Raw genomic sequence first — 15388 nt, forward strand, 5'->3', positions numbered from 1 at the left:
ATATATTAAAAATATGTAGTACTATTTATTTTATTACAAATATATAAACATGTGTAAGTGGGTCCACCACTTCAACTGAAATAAACCCCTTCAAAGTCATTTACAGAATTTTGCTCCCCATGGCAGACTATGCTCTGTGTAAGACATCATTACTCCCTGCAAAAATGATAGACACCATTCTTGAGCTGAATATAGTTAGTATATTTTGTGGGAAAAGGAGGCTATTTTTTTCTCCCAGTTTTCTTGTTTCTCATTTATCTTTTTAACTGTCAGCTTCTCCCTCAGCAGAGAATAAAGATTCAGTTGCAAAAGAAATGCGTTAGAAACTTCCCTGCTTTGAATGTCTGCTGTCTTTTACTGCTTTGAACGGATTGGAGGCTGCATGTTGCATGGCCGTTGCCACTTTTATTTGCTGCTCGGACAGCTACCGCCATCCTCTGCAAACAGAGAGCAGCGTCTTGCACAAAGCCAGCTCGCATCACTGCTAGTTGAAGTAAGAGGGGACAGCAATTGTCTTAGCTGGAAGAACCTAAAGAAAGTAATACAAAAGATGGTAACCTTAGAGAAGTATTTATAAAATCTGTACATTTTACCAAATCTGCTGAGTGTAACTACAGAGGAAAGTGAAGGGAAATGTATCTATCAAGTAGAAGCATTTTTGAGAAGACTGTATTTCTAACCATAGCTCAATATCTGCAGATCAGGTTGTGTGCTCTAAACCTCGTGTGTGCTGTGTCACTTATGATGATGTATTTATATATGTGCAATTTATAAATTAACAGTCCTAGAGGTGCTCTAATACCAGGTAAAGGCACCAATGAAATAATCATTTCTGGTCTGAACTTCTGCTTTATATGCAATAGTAGTGGCATGAATCTCTAGTCTTAAACAAGAACTTCATATACTATAATACACTATCTGAATTTAAAGGAGTTACAGATTTAATTCTGAGAAGTCTTGTAAATGGAAGATGCTGATAGCGATGACCCTGTTTCCTTACATAACACCAATAAACCTTTTTTTTTTTCCCCCTGGATTTCCAGGTCATGTTCATCCCTGGGGTAACATGGAAAATTTGCACCAGAAATTTAAACAAGTCCTCAGTCACATGTTGGAAGGTTCTCTTTATTTAACCTGCTGATTTAAAATTCGGTTGTTGCTGATGTGGGAAGAGTTCACTAAATTAAATTACTGATTATCAAATAGAACACAAATGATGCTTTCCCCCGATTCCTTTTACACATACCATTGAATGAGTAAAAAAAAAAATCACCATTGCTTAAACTATTCACACAAGCCTAGAAGATAATGATATAATTTCTAATCAGTTTCCTCACATCCAAAAATATTCATAATATCTATTTCCTGCCAAGTAAAGCATGTGACATGCCTCTGATGCACCCAGAACGTCTCAGACTGGCTGCCCCCAGGCAGAACTGCAGATGCCGTTTCTTTTCCGGAACAGAGATTATCCAAGCTGAGCCCACGAGCTCCCTGACTGTGGTCATTTCCATTTCCGTGCTGTCTGCCCGCTTTGTCATTCTACTTTTCCCACACACGTGACGTCATTAGCTTCCTGGAAAACTGAGACAAGGTATTGACTTAGTAGTTTAGGTCATGCCTGCATTATGCAGTCACAGTGCAGGCAATTATACATGATGGCCTTGCTGCTTCTTTCATACTCTATCCATGTGTCTCAAGAGCTACATGTTTAGTCTTAATTTCTTGAAACATCTGAATCTGCTTGATTTGAGGTTAATCTCACTTCATCCTTATAATCCTGATATCTAAAATGCCACTAAATTTCGTGATATATTTTTCCCTTCTTGTAGGTTCTTTGCTTACTTGTACCTTTCTTGAGATGAGTATTTGCCCTAAAGCTGTTCAGTTCTTGGTAGATTTTGCTCCTTTTAAACAGAAGAACCTTTCAGGTTCAGTTCCTGAGCTCTACAGTCCAACTGACTTCACTGGATATTCAGTCCAGCTGAATAAAATTCACACTCAGTTTTTTCAGTTAACGTATTTGTGATCTTCTGATGAGTAGTGAACTCCATGGAGGAATGGACTGTGATAGCTGGTAAAGGGTTCCATTTGCCTTTCAGTTTTAAAAATGTCCCCCACCCATTGCCAACTTTGGTTTGTCAATCATCCTAAAACTGGTTCAAGTGAGTTTTTCAGAACTAAAATCTCTGCTCTTTTATTATGGTTCTGCAGTATTTAAACAGTGAAATTCATATGTTAGCTATGCTCATGCATTTTTAAAAGCATCTTCAACAACTTTTTACTCACTGCCTTGGAGATTTCATGCCATTCCTGTTTCCCTGCAGTATAATTGAAAGCAAACAGGTGTACCAGTTTTTGTTTACCCTACAGTGCTTGCTATTTTTTTACACTGCCATCCTTTCCCTCTCCCATACCTCTGACTGCTCTTGTCAGCACACTGGGAAGCTCTTTGTGCAAGCTTACAGTTGCTGCTGGCATTCATACAGCTGTATCAGCTGGGACATCACCTGGGCTCCTAGTGCGGTCTGGATAAACGTACTCCGTAAACCAGCACTGTAGAGTTGCGCTGTGGTTCTATTTGCTTCTAGAGGCAAACCACAGAGGTGACAAACTGCAGATTTGAAGGTGTGAGAGGTCTTAAGAGGTTGGTTTCAGAGGATACTTCAACCCTCAAACTTGCAATGTCACAAGGCAGCCTCAGTGGTGCTTGTGGGTCCCTCGACATCTCCATGGCAGTGGGCCAGGGCCAAAGGATCAGTCACTGCGACAGACCCATTGTGCACTGCGGACAAAGGCAGCGGCTTGGCTGGAGGACTTTGCTTTAAGCTGGGATTTCCCGGAGAGGTTAACACAACAGGCTGCATCTTCCACAGAAGCTGGCAGGCAGATGGTCCTTCTCTACGTTTTTCATATTGGTCCCTGAGACTTTAATTTCGTAACATTTTGCACCAGTGCTTTCAATAGCTCTTTTGCTATGATTTCTGCTTCTGAAATAAAGGGCAGCAGTATTATTTCTGCCTTTACATACAGTCTGAATAACTCCATTTTTCCAAGTCAATATTTGCTTTGATAAACCGAAAGCAGTAGTCCTGTAGCTATCACAACATAGTAAAGAAATAATAACCCGAGTTAAAAACAGGCTCATGCAGAATGGCAAAGGGCAGGAAATTGGTTGCAGTTGAACTAATATTTCTCCTGAAATTATCTGTTACTGCTATTTGCTACACAGCTTCTGTATACCCCCAGGCAATTCCGGGTGCCTTTGGAAACTTTCTGAAGCTGCATGCTGCACTGCCTGTATATGGAGAGGCGGTGTGATTTCTCATACTTGTCGCTCTTGTACAGAAAGAAATGTTTGTCTTCATAGGAGTGCTGTAGAAAGTGTATATTGTATCAGCTGACTCATTTATAGTATTTCCCCTTTCTGAGTAGGAAATAAAGGAAGTGCATACCAAAACAGGGAACTTGCATCCAGGCTTGTAAATTCTTCTGTCTTGGGTGTTTTAAATAGATAAACAGGCAAAATCACACAAAAGGACACATACAGTCCAGTCCAGTGTAAGTTAGTATATTGGACATAAGGCTTGAAACTTTTGGAAATAGATAGAACGTTCCTGTTGCATTCCAGATGGACAGTTACATTGTTCCTAGATTTTGAAACGATGCTATTGCTCTTGCACAGGCAGGTATGAAGGCATTTCTAATCTCTTTTCTGTTTACCCTATACACAAACCATGCCCTTTCCAGTCTCTTCCAGGTGAAATATTCCCAATCTTTTTTTCATCTGTTTCTGTAATAATTTCCCCATTCCCTGGTTTTCAACAATTGTTCCTTTCACTCCGAGTGTAGCTGGGACTACAGACACTACGGGCAATGGGGATGTCAGAACTGGTATAACACAAGAGCTCGTAGGATACTGTAATACTGAAAATTGAAGTTGTATTTTTTGATGGTTTCTTATAGCTGCTACACCAGCAGAAAATGTGTTCTTCACCAATTAAAAGATCTTCCAGTAAACAAAAATCTCAACATTACTATATTTTGGGGGGATAAATAGTTTATAGATATGATGATGTAGAAAAAAACCACTAACACAAAAAATATTAGAGAATTATGTGGATGCCTGTTGTCAGTAATTTCTTATTATCTTGTTCTGATTGACTTTTTTTCTTCAGTAGCTCAGCCTTCTGAAGAGCAATCCCTAATGTTTTCAGAGTAAATCTTCAGAGCTGATACTGAGATCACCTAATGGTATTAGTGATCTTGCAAAAGCTTTACTGCTGCTTTAGCCACATCTATTCCTCTGCAATTACTCCCCAGTTTAAATGAGGTCAGGGAAGGACCCCACCAGCACCGCTGGCACTGCACCTTTAATTGTCCTTACCTCAGCCGGCTACCAAACAGAACTGAAGTATGACATGAAAGAAAAGCACTTGGCCATATCAAAAGGAATTTTCCTGTATGGTGTAAATGTGGTGATAACAGAATTGAAATGGATTGAAGTGTTTGTGAGAGAGGAATAAAATTCACTTTCTAAACACACTAAAACCAAAAACATGGTATGTTATGGCATGTAATGTTATGGTATGTAATGGTATGTTGTTATGGTGTGTTATGGTATACTATGTTATGTTATGGCATGGCATGTTATGGTATGGGACGGTATGGTATGGTATGTTAATAAATTAGGTTATGGTATGTAAATAAATTATGTTAATTAGTTCTGTTTCCATTATGTTAATGAATTAATGTTAAATTATGTTAATAAATTATGTTATGTAAATAAAATGTTACATTAATGAAGTATGTTATGTTAATGAATTGTTATATTATGTTAATAAGTTATGTTAATAAAGTATGTTGTAATGTTATGTTAATCTACATTAATAAATTATTTTATATTTTTCAAACCATTTTGTTATATTAATAAATTATATTACATTAATAAATTATTTTGCTATGTTAATAAATTATGTTATTTTATGTTAATAAATTATATTATATAAATAATGACATGATTATTACATGTTAATAAAATATGTTAATAAATTAGGTTATGTTAATAAATTAGGTTCTGTTATGTTAATAAATTATGTTATGGTATGCAAATATATTATGTTATGTTACATAAATAAATAATGTCAGGTAAATATATTATGTTATGTAAATAAATTATGTTATGCTAATAAATTAGGTTGTTTTATGTTAATAACTTTGGTTGTATTAATAAATTACATTAATTATGTTATGTTAATAAATTTTGTTATGTTATCTTATCTTATGGTATCTTATGTTATGGTTTGGTATGCTATGCTATGACAGATTTGAGCATTACTTTTCCATGGCAACGAGGTTCTGGGTTTTTTGTGGTTCCCAAAAATAAGATGCACAAATGGGCCATACACCAAACTCCTCTGTAAATTTTGCTATGGCAAATGTCAAACAAGGACAATTGCAGGAGCAAAATCACAGACTCAACGACATATCAATATGATCCTAGTTGAAGCCACTTAAGTTTCTGCAAACTTATATACAATATTAATATTCATACACACGTCACACCTTAATTCTACTGGTTATATACACTGTTCACACGCTGCTATACAGATACTAATTGGTTAAAAGCATACAAGCGGTTAGTCTCATCATTAAAATTGTTGACATTCTTGCAGTCATCAGTTCCCAGCTCAGCTCCTGTTTTTCTGCCTGCTTAACTGCCAAAGATCCTGTTTTCTTCATTCCAGGTGTCTTTCTCACACAACTGTGTGTCCTTGCTGAGCGGATAAAACTTTTAATCATACCAAGCTGCTAAAGCAAGAGCAACTTTTGATAGGCCAGGTGTCCCTTTTCTTCCAAATACATTGCCACAATTCCCCCTTTTTCTTCCTGGACTATCAAAACATCTATCATTCCATAGATACATTTAAAAATACAAGGAATCAGAAGCATTAAAAACAAAATAATTGCTAAAATCGTTACACCTTGTTTCACCAAATCTAATAACCATCCATTAATTTCCCAACCCTTGAGCCATTGGCCCAGACCTCCATTTGTTACAGTGAGTTTCTTCATGTTCGTTTTTAATTGTTCTAATTGTTTATGAATTGAAACTGAGTGATCAGACAGGTTCATACAACACATACCCTCAAAATCTTCACATCTGTGCCCATGTGCTAAACAATAAAACGTCAATGGCTGCACGGTTTTGTAAAGTAGCATGCCTTGTATTATCCAAATCTACCAATAAACTTTTCAAAATATCTGACGTCAGGTTAAGTTGTTTAGCAGCCCAACATCCCAACTTTGTATATCACCGAGTGCTTTGCCAGCAGGAACCCATGGTGCAAACACGGAAGAAATCACTCGTAATGGAGTGTTCCAAAGCTGAATTTTATCATTGCAGTTTTCACTCAGTTGCCATACTGCTCAGTTTTTCCTGTGCACTAATTTTTATTTTTCCACCGGGTTTCATGTAATATTTGTCTTTGATTAGGAGCAAACAAAGTTAACTTGCCTAAATAACAAGGCCCTCCAAGAGCCTTAGCCAGGATTCCAGGCCATGGTCTATCCCCACAAAACAGAAACAACCCTTTGGGCAATGCTCGGGGTTGTGATGGTGCCGTAAGATTAACCCATAACCCTCTGTTACAGTATATGCGAGTATTTCTATACCAGTGCTCCCTAGGGGTCACCCAAAAACTTCCGTTCCGGTATGTCAATAATGGCCCTTTTCTCAATACCTTTTGAAGAAAGTTGTCAAATAACACCTCTCTATTCCCAAACTTGATGCAGGATTGGTTACATTTCAGAGATCCTAAAAGATCTAGCTCTAGAGGCGGTATCACAGAAGCATTCAGATGCTGAAAAATAAGTGCAGTCTGCATAGCATCTTCACGTTATGGAAACCCTTTTTTCAATGTCTGCCAATTTTTTAATACCATCGAGTGGGGCCAGGTCAATTTAGCAAAGGTAATAACTTTGGCTTTGTTTAGAATTTCACATTTGCTGACCCATCCTTTAAATTGGTTTGGGTCAAAAGTCGGAACCCCTGTTAGACAGGTACGAAAGGGATCTGTTGGAGTTGACATAGATAAACAGACGGAGTCTGGACCAGTAGCATTAGCAAGATTAACCCATACACTTTGCCTGTTCTTAAGTAACCTACACATATGTTCTATTACATCTATATATTTAAACAGCAAGCACAATCCCCATAAAAAAAACACAATTCTCATTTTAAGTCCTTACAAACCTATTCATCCTAACACAAAAATATCTTTTCTGGATTACTTAAAAAATGTTATTGCATCTAACACAATATGGACTTAATGTTAGTGAAATATATCTCCGGAGATCTACTATAACGGATTATATTTTTACCACAAAATGTACAATGACAGATTATATACAACCTACACCAGTGGCAGACTGAACAAAGATGATCACTGGCTCTTATTGTCATCTGAATCTCCTGTGTCGTTTATTGTGGTGTTCCTCCTATCAATGGCAGGTGATTTCCACGGTTTTACCCAACGAGCCAGCTGGAATCCACTTTGGTCCCGAATCTGTAATGATAGACATATATCCTCTGCCAGTTAATTGTACTTCTGCCAGACCTGTCCACTGGCCAGTGTTTAGATCTTTATACATCACTTTGACTCCTTTAGTATTTAGTGTTGATAAGTCACTGTTTAATGCTTTTCCATGAACAACTATGGGTGGATTTTCTGCTGTACCTGCTAAGCGCAAAAAATTAATGACATATAAAACCTTCCAAATATGTTCTTGCGGGGATAGACCCATTTCCCCCCTTTTTTGTTTTGCGAGTAAGCTTTTTAAAACTTGATGTGCACATTCAATGATGGCCTGACCAGTAGGTGAATTTGGAATACCTGTTTGATGTCGGATATGCCATAGTTGACAAAATTGAGGAAAGGAACATGAAACATATGCCGGACCATTATCCGTCTGTATACTGTGTAACACCCATAACTGCAAAACATCTGCGTAGATGCTTTTTAGTATGTTTTGCTGTCTCACCTGTGAGAGGAGTGGCCCATATAAGGGAAGAAAAGGTATCAAATGTGACATGCACATACTTTAGTCTGCTGAATTCTGCTATGTGAGTGATATCCATCTGCCACAATTGCAATGGTTGTAAACCGCATGGATTTACTCCAAGGACAATTCCAAAACTAAATTGCTGACAGTCAGGACAGGATTGTACAATACCTGTGGCATCTGAATGTGTTATGCCAAATTGACGCAACAGCAGATCCAGCGGTGAGGGGATACACGGTAGGGGGGGCACAGGGGGGACATGGGGAGGCGGGCTGTGTGATGTGAGAGGAAAGATGGGGGACACAGGGTGACACTCCAGTGACTTGTCCTCCCTCAGCATCTCCCTGAACACCTTGACCCTCAATGTGTGCAGTGAGGTGGTGTACACCTGCCATGGCGTCCCCATCTCTGTCACTAGTATTGCACAGGTACCCCCCCACCCATGTCCCCTCTACACTCACCTGTGTCCCTACAGCTGCCACCACCCCTCCCAGCAGGACTGCTGCAGCCCCTTTTAAGCGATGTGAGGTGGACCCTATCAGATCCCCCTTAAAACGGCAATGTCATAGTGAAATCGCCCCCTCCTCCACTCTGTGGGACCCCTTAAAAGGGACATGTTGTGGTGGAGCCCCCTCAGAACCCCTGCAGCCGGGGAGGGGGGGACAGCACTTTTAAAAGGGCTTAACCCCCCTTGGTAAGGGGCAGCATCATCTTAAAAGCAGCTTATATCCCCCCAAAAAATATTTTTTTGGAAAGCACTCTTTCAAAAAGGCATTGGCACGGTCTGTCCTGCCCCCCCCCCCCCCCGCAAGGGAGCAGCCGCCCAATATCCTTGTCATAATAAATCTACAACTCTTAAAGGGGCCGTGCTGTGATGGCGGACGCCCAGCGTGGGTGTAAGGCTGGGGGTTGCTTTTTTATGCCTGGGGTGGGGCTGCAGGTGAAGATCCAGGGGCAGAACAAGGAGATGCTGGTGGCCGCCTGCCAGATGTTCCTGGGCAAGTCGGAGAGTGAGATCACCCTGGAGAGCCACTAGCCCTCATCAAGGCCCACGTGATGGTGGAGCTGAGAGGGGTGGGACCGGCCACGCCCCTTGGGACAGGCCACGCCCCTTTCACAAAGGCTTACGCCCTCTTGGAAGTCACTTTTCCACTAAAGGCCCCACCCCTTGGGGGTGACACCCCCCCAGTCCCAAAAGCCCCTGACCCTTGGGGAGTGACACCCCCACCCCCAAAAAGCCCTGCCCCTTGGGGGTGACCCCACCCACTTAAGCCCCACCCCCAATGCCTCCCACCCAGGAAATCTACAAGGACCAGCTGAAGTTCTGGGTGCAGGTTTTCAACGTGGCCTCATCCCACCTTGTCAACATGGGGACCAGCATGGTCAGCTACACCCTAAAGGCCATCCACAATGACCACGTGATACTGGGGGGGACAGTGGGGGGGAACAGGGTGGGGACATGGGTGTCAGCGTGGCCAGTGACATCCTGAGGGACCCCTGCAACAGCCAGGGACATAGATATCAGTGTGGCCAGCAGTACTGAGGACGCTGCGGGGCACATGGTGGGGATGGAGATATAATCATGGTGGTGGCACTGGGGATCTGGGGGGTACAGGGAGAGTGACCCAGGGATGGAGGGTCACAGAAAAAAGGACACGGGGACAGAGGGGGGACACGCAGGGATGGAAATACTGGGATCAAGGTGGAGGAACAGTGTTGTGGGGACAGGGATACGGCAGGAGGATGTTGGGTGAAGGACAGATACACTGGTGTGGGGACAGGGATGCTGTTCCTGGGTGGGGACAGGGTCACCAGGGTGGGTGCAGGGACTGGGGACATCCAGATGCAGGGATGGGGAGACAATACAGGTACAGGGCCATCTCCAGTGTCCCCAGGGCCACCAACGCTTGCTGGGGCAGGGATGGCTGGAGTCCTCAATGGGCAGGGTGGGACAGGGGCTGTGACAGTGTCCCCAAGACTACCTGCACTCGCTGGGGAAGGACCGGACAGCACAGGTCCAGTGTGATGCTCACATCAGGGAGGCCAAGGCCAAGCAGGACGCCGGCATCCACGTGAGCCTGTCACCTCAGTCACCCCCACATCCCCCTGAGCCCCCCTTGTGTCCCTTATGTGCCTACAACCCCCCCCCCCCCCCTTTTCCTCACTGAGACTTCTAGATCCCCCACAGCATGTCATCGTCCCACACTCCCCAGTGGGCTTCCAATGTCACCAGGTTGTTTCTGAGGTCCCTGTGGCTTTCCACATCCCCCTCTGATGTTGCTGGGACCCTCATCTTCCCATGTACCCCCCCATCCCATGGTGTTCCTCCATGTCCCCTAACGTCCCCACACCTCTCCAGTCCCATGGTGTCACCATGGCCCCACCCCCAATCTCCCAGTGTCCTTCCTTGTCCCCATGCACCCCAGTGTCCCCGCAGGAGGCACAGGCATGCCAGGAGCAGGTCTCAGCACAGCTGCTGGCTGAGACAGTGATGGCACAGGCCCAGTATGACTTCCAGGTGCAGCAGGTGCTGTGCAATGCCACCGTCAGATCTGCAAGGCCCAGGCCAACTTGTACAACAGATGCCTGAGTGTCCCCCCACCCTGGGTGCTGTTTCTTCTTCCTTGCTTGTTTGGGATCCCTCCTGGGTCCCCCACACCCCCCTGGGTCTTTCCTTGATGTGATGTTGGCTACTTGGGTCCCTTTTCCAGGATACCTGGGTCCCCCCTGCACCCCCCCACAGTGCCTGGGTCCCCCCAGGCCACCTGCATCCTTCAGATCCTGGGGTCTCCCCTGACAATTGGGTCCCCCTCCCCAAAGACCTGGCTCCTCCGAGATGTTTACGTCCCTTACCCAGACACCTGGGTCTCCCCAGCACCTTGTTCCCGATCCCAAAATGCCAGGATCTCCTCTAACACATGGGTTCTCTGGGGTGCCTGACTTCTCTTGACTGCCTGGATACACCCCTCCCAGGATGCCAGGGTCCATCCCCCTCCACCTGCCTCGGTGCCATTGCAGGGCTGAGTGGTGCTGTGGGCACAGGTGGTGAGGACAAAGCAGCAGATTGAGGAGCAGTGGGCGCAGGTGCTGGTGGTGTAACAGTGGAATGAGCACAGCAGGTAGAGCTGCAGGAGCATGAGATTGGCTGCCGTGAGTGTGAGCTGGAGGCCACCATCCACAAACCTGCTGAGGCTGAGCCTTACTGCCTGAAGCACCTGGCCAAGGCCCAGTGGTGAGCCCTGCCCCGCCACCAGCAAGTCCCCCCCCTCAGCTTCTGCACCCCACCACCTTGGGCAAAACCATGACCCCTTTAAATGAAGTATTAACCCCTTTAAAGGGGAGCCCCACCCCATTCTACCAAGCCTCGCCCCACCCTTGTGGATCACCCACCCCTTGGGTGAAGCCATTGGCCCTTTAAAGGGGCGCCCCACAATGTAATTCTGGATAGCTTAATAATTTAGTCAAAAAAAAAGAAAGTAATTTCTTTTTCTCTGCATTAATCTTAAGTGTATGTATTAAAGCAACACTTTAATAGGTACCACTCCAATAACATATTCATTCTGTGCATGCAATCATCTCACATGCAGGCTGTGCACAAGACAAAGTGCAAGGCGATCACTGCCTGCAAAGGACAGCAAAAAGGGAAATAAACTAGTTAAAACTCATCTGTAGGCTTCTTTCATCCCCATGTCTACAAAGTGTGTTCTGAAGCAAGCTCTCGAGATACCACAGTTCAGCTACCATCACGCATTTCCAGGTAGCTCAGAATTATGATCCAGCCTCAAGCATGTATGTGTGTGTGGTGGAACCTTAAGTTCGCTAAACCATTTCACCAAGCATTCGCTATAAGGCACCACCAGTGAGGGGACTGACCTGAGGGTGGCCCCAGAGTGACTCTGACAGCAACGAGAGAAGACACAAGCAGCGACCGCGCTTAGGCCCGAGGTCAGCGGCAGAGACGAGGCGGGCCCGGCACTCACCTCAGCTCCAGCCCTTGCCCCCACCTGCGCCCGCGGCCGTTCAGCTCACGGAGACGCCTGGCAGCTGCGTGCCCCCCTCAGGCGAAGGCAAAGCCACCCACTCCCCACCGCTTTCCCCACGCCCGCCCCGGGCCCAGCCCCCGCGGCTCCTCACGCTCGCAGGCCCGGCTCCGCGATGACTCTGCAAAGTCCAGGCTCCGTCCTGTCCCACCGCCGAGAACCGCTCCACACGCAGGCTGTGCGCCGCGCTCCCCCTCCCCCGCCAGCCTGCCCACGTGCCGAGAGCTCTGGCCTGCAGCCCTCCCCCCACCCCGCGTACCTGAACGTAGCGACGGAGAGGCTACAGCCGCGCTCCGCCATTTTGAAAGGCTCCGCCCCCATCTCGCCCCCTGCGCAGGCGCAGCCCCTCCTCCCGCTCCGACACGAGGACACAGCGCGTGCGCTGATTGGCGAGGAGGTGGCGAATGGCGGGGCATGATGGGAACGGCCCGGGCCCGCCAGGGGAGCCATTGGCCAAGAGGAATGCGGCGGGGCATGCTGGGAGTTGAAGTCCTTGGCGTGCGCCGGGGCCGCCGCGGCCTCCTGGCAGCGAGTGGCATGCTGGGACTTGAAGTCTCGGTCCGGGTCCCCGCTGCAGTGCAGGGCTCCCCGGACACTCGGTTTCCCGGCAGGCTCAGGGACAGGTGCGTATGCCCAGTGTGCCCGCGGGCGGGCGGCCGCCTTACCCCGCCTCTGAGGCCTTGGCGGGGCTCTGAGGGGCTATGGCGGCTCTGGTGGTGGTGTTTTCTCCTCTGCCGCGGCTTCGCGGTCTCCTTCAGCGCTGCTGGGGGCGGCTGGAGCGCAGCCTCTTGCCGGGTTTCTCCGGGGACCAGAGCCCGCCCTGGGGTAGGTATCGTCCTGTTCTCTCGGCTGAAGGAGAGGGCGGTGTCGGCGCTGCGAGACTCATTTTTACCGTTTAACGGCTGAGGGAGCGGGCTGGAGCAGGAAAGTACACACCCTGGGGACAATGAGGGGATCGGGTGAGGAGCGCCGCTGCCGCTCTTGCCTCCTCACTTTGGGAGTGTCAGTAGCATCCGTGTCTTACATCCTCGGTTTCAGGCGAAATTGGGGCTTGCCTGTAATGAATTAGTTTTTCTTTTTCCTTCAGGACCAGCACTAGCAGTCCAAGCTCCAGCTTTTCTTCCACAACCGGTAAATGACACCAGTGAAAGTGATGAGGCGCCAAGCCTGTTGGATAGCATCTTGTGGATGGCGGCACCAAAATCACGGCGCACCATTGAAGTGAACCGCTGCAGGCGAAGAAATCCCCAGAAGCTTATAAAAGTAAAGGTAATCACCAGATTTCTACAGGCTTGCCACCTTACTCACTGCAAGTAATTTTTGTAATGACAAACAAGCATGCTGGAGTAAGATTTACGCCAATCGTTGTTCATCTCACTTATTTTAGAGAATTGTTACAGTGGTCAATACTGAACTGAAAAAGCTTTCTGGAATTTGTTTATAATAAGCTTAAGAGACATTGTAATCACAGAATACTTGTAACAGGTATGTTCATCATGCGTGACAGTGGTCTGTGATTAAATAAACAGTGACAGTTAAAGAGCAAGCCAACAGCTTGTGAATTTTATTCACAGCTAGTATGAGTGGAAGAGTTTTGTACTTTCTGTGCAACTAATTGAATTGATAGGTCTCGAGTCTTCCAGACATCATTAGGCATAATGATTTAGGTATTGAATTCATAGGCTATTTTTAGTAGTAAGCATTTGACATAGCAATACATTACAGAAAAATTATTTTACGAGGAAGAATACATTATGAAAAGGCAATTGAATTTCTCTGGTATTTCATTTAACGTTTTTAGTAGTTTGTGATTGTTCCTTGTGTCTTTTGTTTCCGTTGTTCAAATTACAAAATTTCCTATTTCCACTGTCTTTTTTAGAGGAACATAGATGTTTGTCCTGAGTGTGGAAACTTGAAACAGAAGCATGTCCTCTGTGGCTATTGTTATGCAAAGGTCAAAGCAGAAACTCAAAAGATACGGCTGGAAATACATAAAAAGGAAGGAGGACCATTTAATGCTCCAACTGTAGAGACTGTCGTCCTTTATGATGGAGAAAAGCTCACAGAAAAGGATGAAGGCAAGCGGATCATTGAAAGAGCCAGGAAGCGTCCATCTTGGTTTGTTCAAAATTGATGCTGTAGACCTAATGCTAACAAAACCAGTGCTACAGCAAGAAAGATCATGATTTTCAAGAATGTTTTCCTTGTTTTGCTCATTCAGATTTGATACAGAAACCCTATGAACGTTTGGAAAGCCTGCTTGAATTCCATGTCATGCCATAGAAATTTGCAGTCAGGTGTTGTTTCTATAGCATGCAGTGGGAAATACTTCTCAGTGATACATCATAGCAGCCAACAGTTAAAGAGAAATCAGGTTCTGCATTGGGTTTGGACTTCTGCGTACAGTACACTGAGTAATTTGTATGCTAATGGTTCTATGCTGGTTTTAGGTGTAGATAACATTTGTGTAACAAAGGGAGAAGATTCACAGGTGTAAAATAAAGTATGTTAAGTTTCCCAGGGAAGCCTGCTTTCTGTTTTTGTCGGCTGCTCTTTGGGAGGGGGGAATAAAGTTCAAACCCAATATGGATTACATACAGAAGATATTTACAAGGAAAGATACCTGGTTATTTGCATGGCTCTTACAGAATCTGCCTGGATTTCTCCCTTCAAAGTGCCCTTGATTTCTTGAGCAAAGTAACAAATCAAAATGTTATGATGGGAAATCTGTAAATTTGACAAGGGTCAAAGCTGACTCTTTGCAGCCATTGCCATTAAGTAGTCTGGGTGGTCAGTGTGTGCTTGGAAAACCGCAAAGCACAGCAAGTGGTTCCTGCTTGTCTTGAGTCTTCTGCAGAAAGAAGGCAGCTGTGCCCTCTACTGTCCATTGGTACTCCAGTGGTGCAGTTACAGCATGTAGCTGGGGATTTTCACTTCAGTTTAGCCACGCAGGAGCACTATTGCATTTAAAATTAAGACTGGTTTGAATTTTAGGTTGGGACTTAAATACATAAATGGTACTGTTGGCTATTATGGCTCAGCAGTTTTCTGCCAAAAAATGCAAGCATGCTGCTAACCCTGGCTAGATTGCCCTTGTGTCTCTTCGGCACTTGAGTGTATTTGCTCCTGTTAGCCTTGTTTGGGGAGCTATGCTGACAGAGAACTGTTCCCTGGCTCTCTACAGCTTGGTTTTTGGTGGGTACCTTCCTGTAGCTTGGCTTGTGTGAGGGTCCAAAAAGTGGCACTGTGGATGTGCACATGAAAGTGAAGGACACAGGAACATG

At 45.1% G+C, this 15388-nt stretch overlaps 1 protein-coding gene and 1 long non-coding RNA gene across 2 annotated transcripts; one reads left to right on the forward strand and one right to left on the reverse strand.

Annotated features, from left to right (window-relative positions):
* Positions 1-554: 554 nt before the first annotated feature.
* Positions 555-12460, reverse strand: LOC129735866 (uncharacterized). Its single transcript, XR_008731760.1, has 2 exons — positions 12364-12460; positions 555-7568 (listed from the first exon to the last, which is right to left on the reverse strand). It is a non-coding gene; the product is annotated as an uncharacterized LOC129735866 (long non-coding RNA).
* A 295-nt stretch (positions 12461-12755) lies between these two features.
* On the forward strand, positions 12756-14629 carry LOC102059372 (39S ribosomal protein L32, mitochondrial-like). The gene is made up of 3 exons (XM_005445117.4): positions 12756-12929; positions 13192-13373; positions 13984-14629. Exons 1-3 carry the CDS (start codon positions 12806-12808, stop codon positions 14236-14238), a joined length of 561 nt encoding a protein of 186 aa, XP_005445174.3. The 5' UTR covers positions 12756-12805; the 3' UTR covers positions 14239-14629.
* The last annotated feature ends 759 nt before the right edge of the window (positions 14630-15388 follow it).

This window comes from Falco cherrug, chromosome 4 (genome assembly GCF_023634085.1).
Source record: "Falco cherrug isolate bFalChe1 chromosome 4, bFalChe1.pri, whole genome shotgun sequence".
In the NCBI taxonomy this organism is placed as follows: domain Eukaryota; kingdom Metazoa; phylum Chordata; class Aves; order Falconiformes; family Falconidae; genus Falco; species Falco cherrug.

Bases quoted from the DNA above. Each gene is read 5' to 3' on its own strand.
- LOC102059372 (XM_005445117.4), top strand. From the start codon at position 12,806: ATGGCGGCTCTGGTGGTGGTGTTTTCTCCTCTGCCGCGGCTTCGCGGT. The intron at 12,930-13,191 runs GTAGGTATCGTC...TTTTTCCTTCAG, and splicing joins GGACCAGAGCCCGCCCTGGG to GACCAGCACTAGCAGTCCAA. The intron at 13,374-13,983 runs GTAATCACCAGA...TGTCTTTTTTAG, and splicing joins AGAAGCTTATAAAAGTAAAG to AGGAACATAGATGTTTGTCC.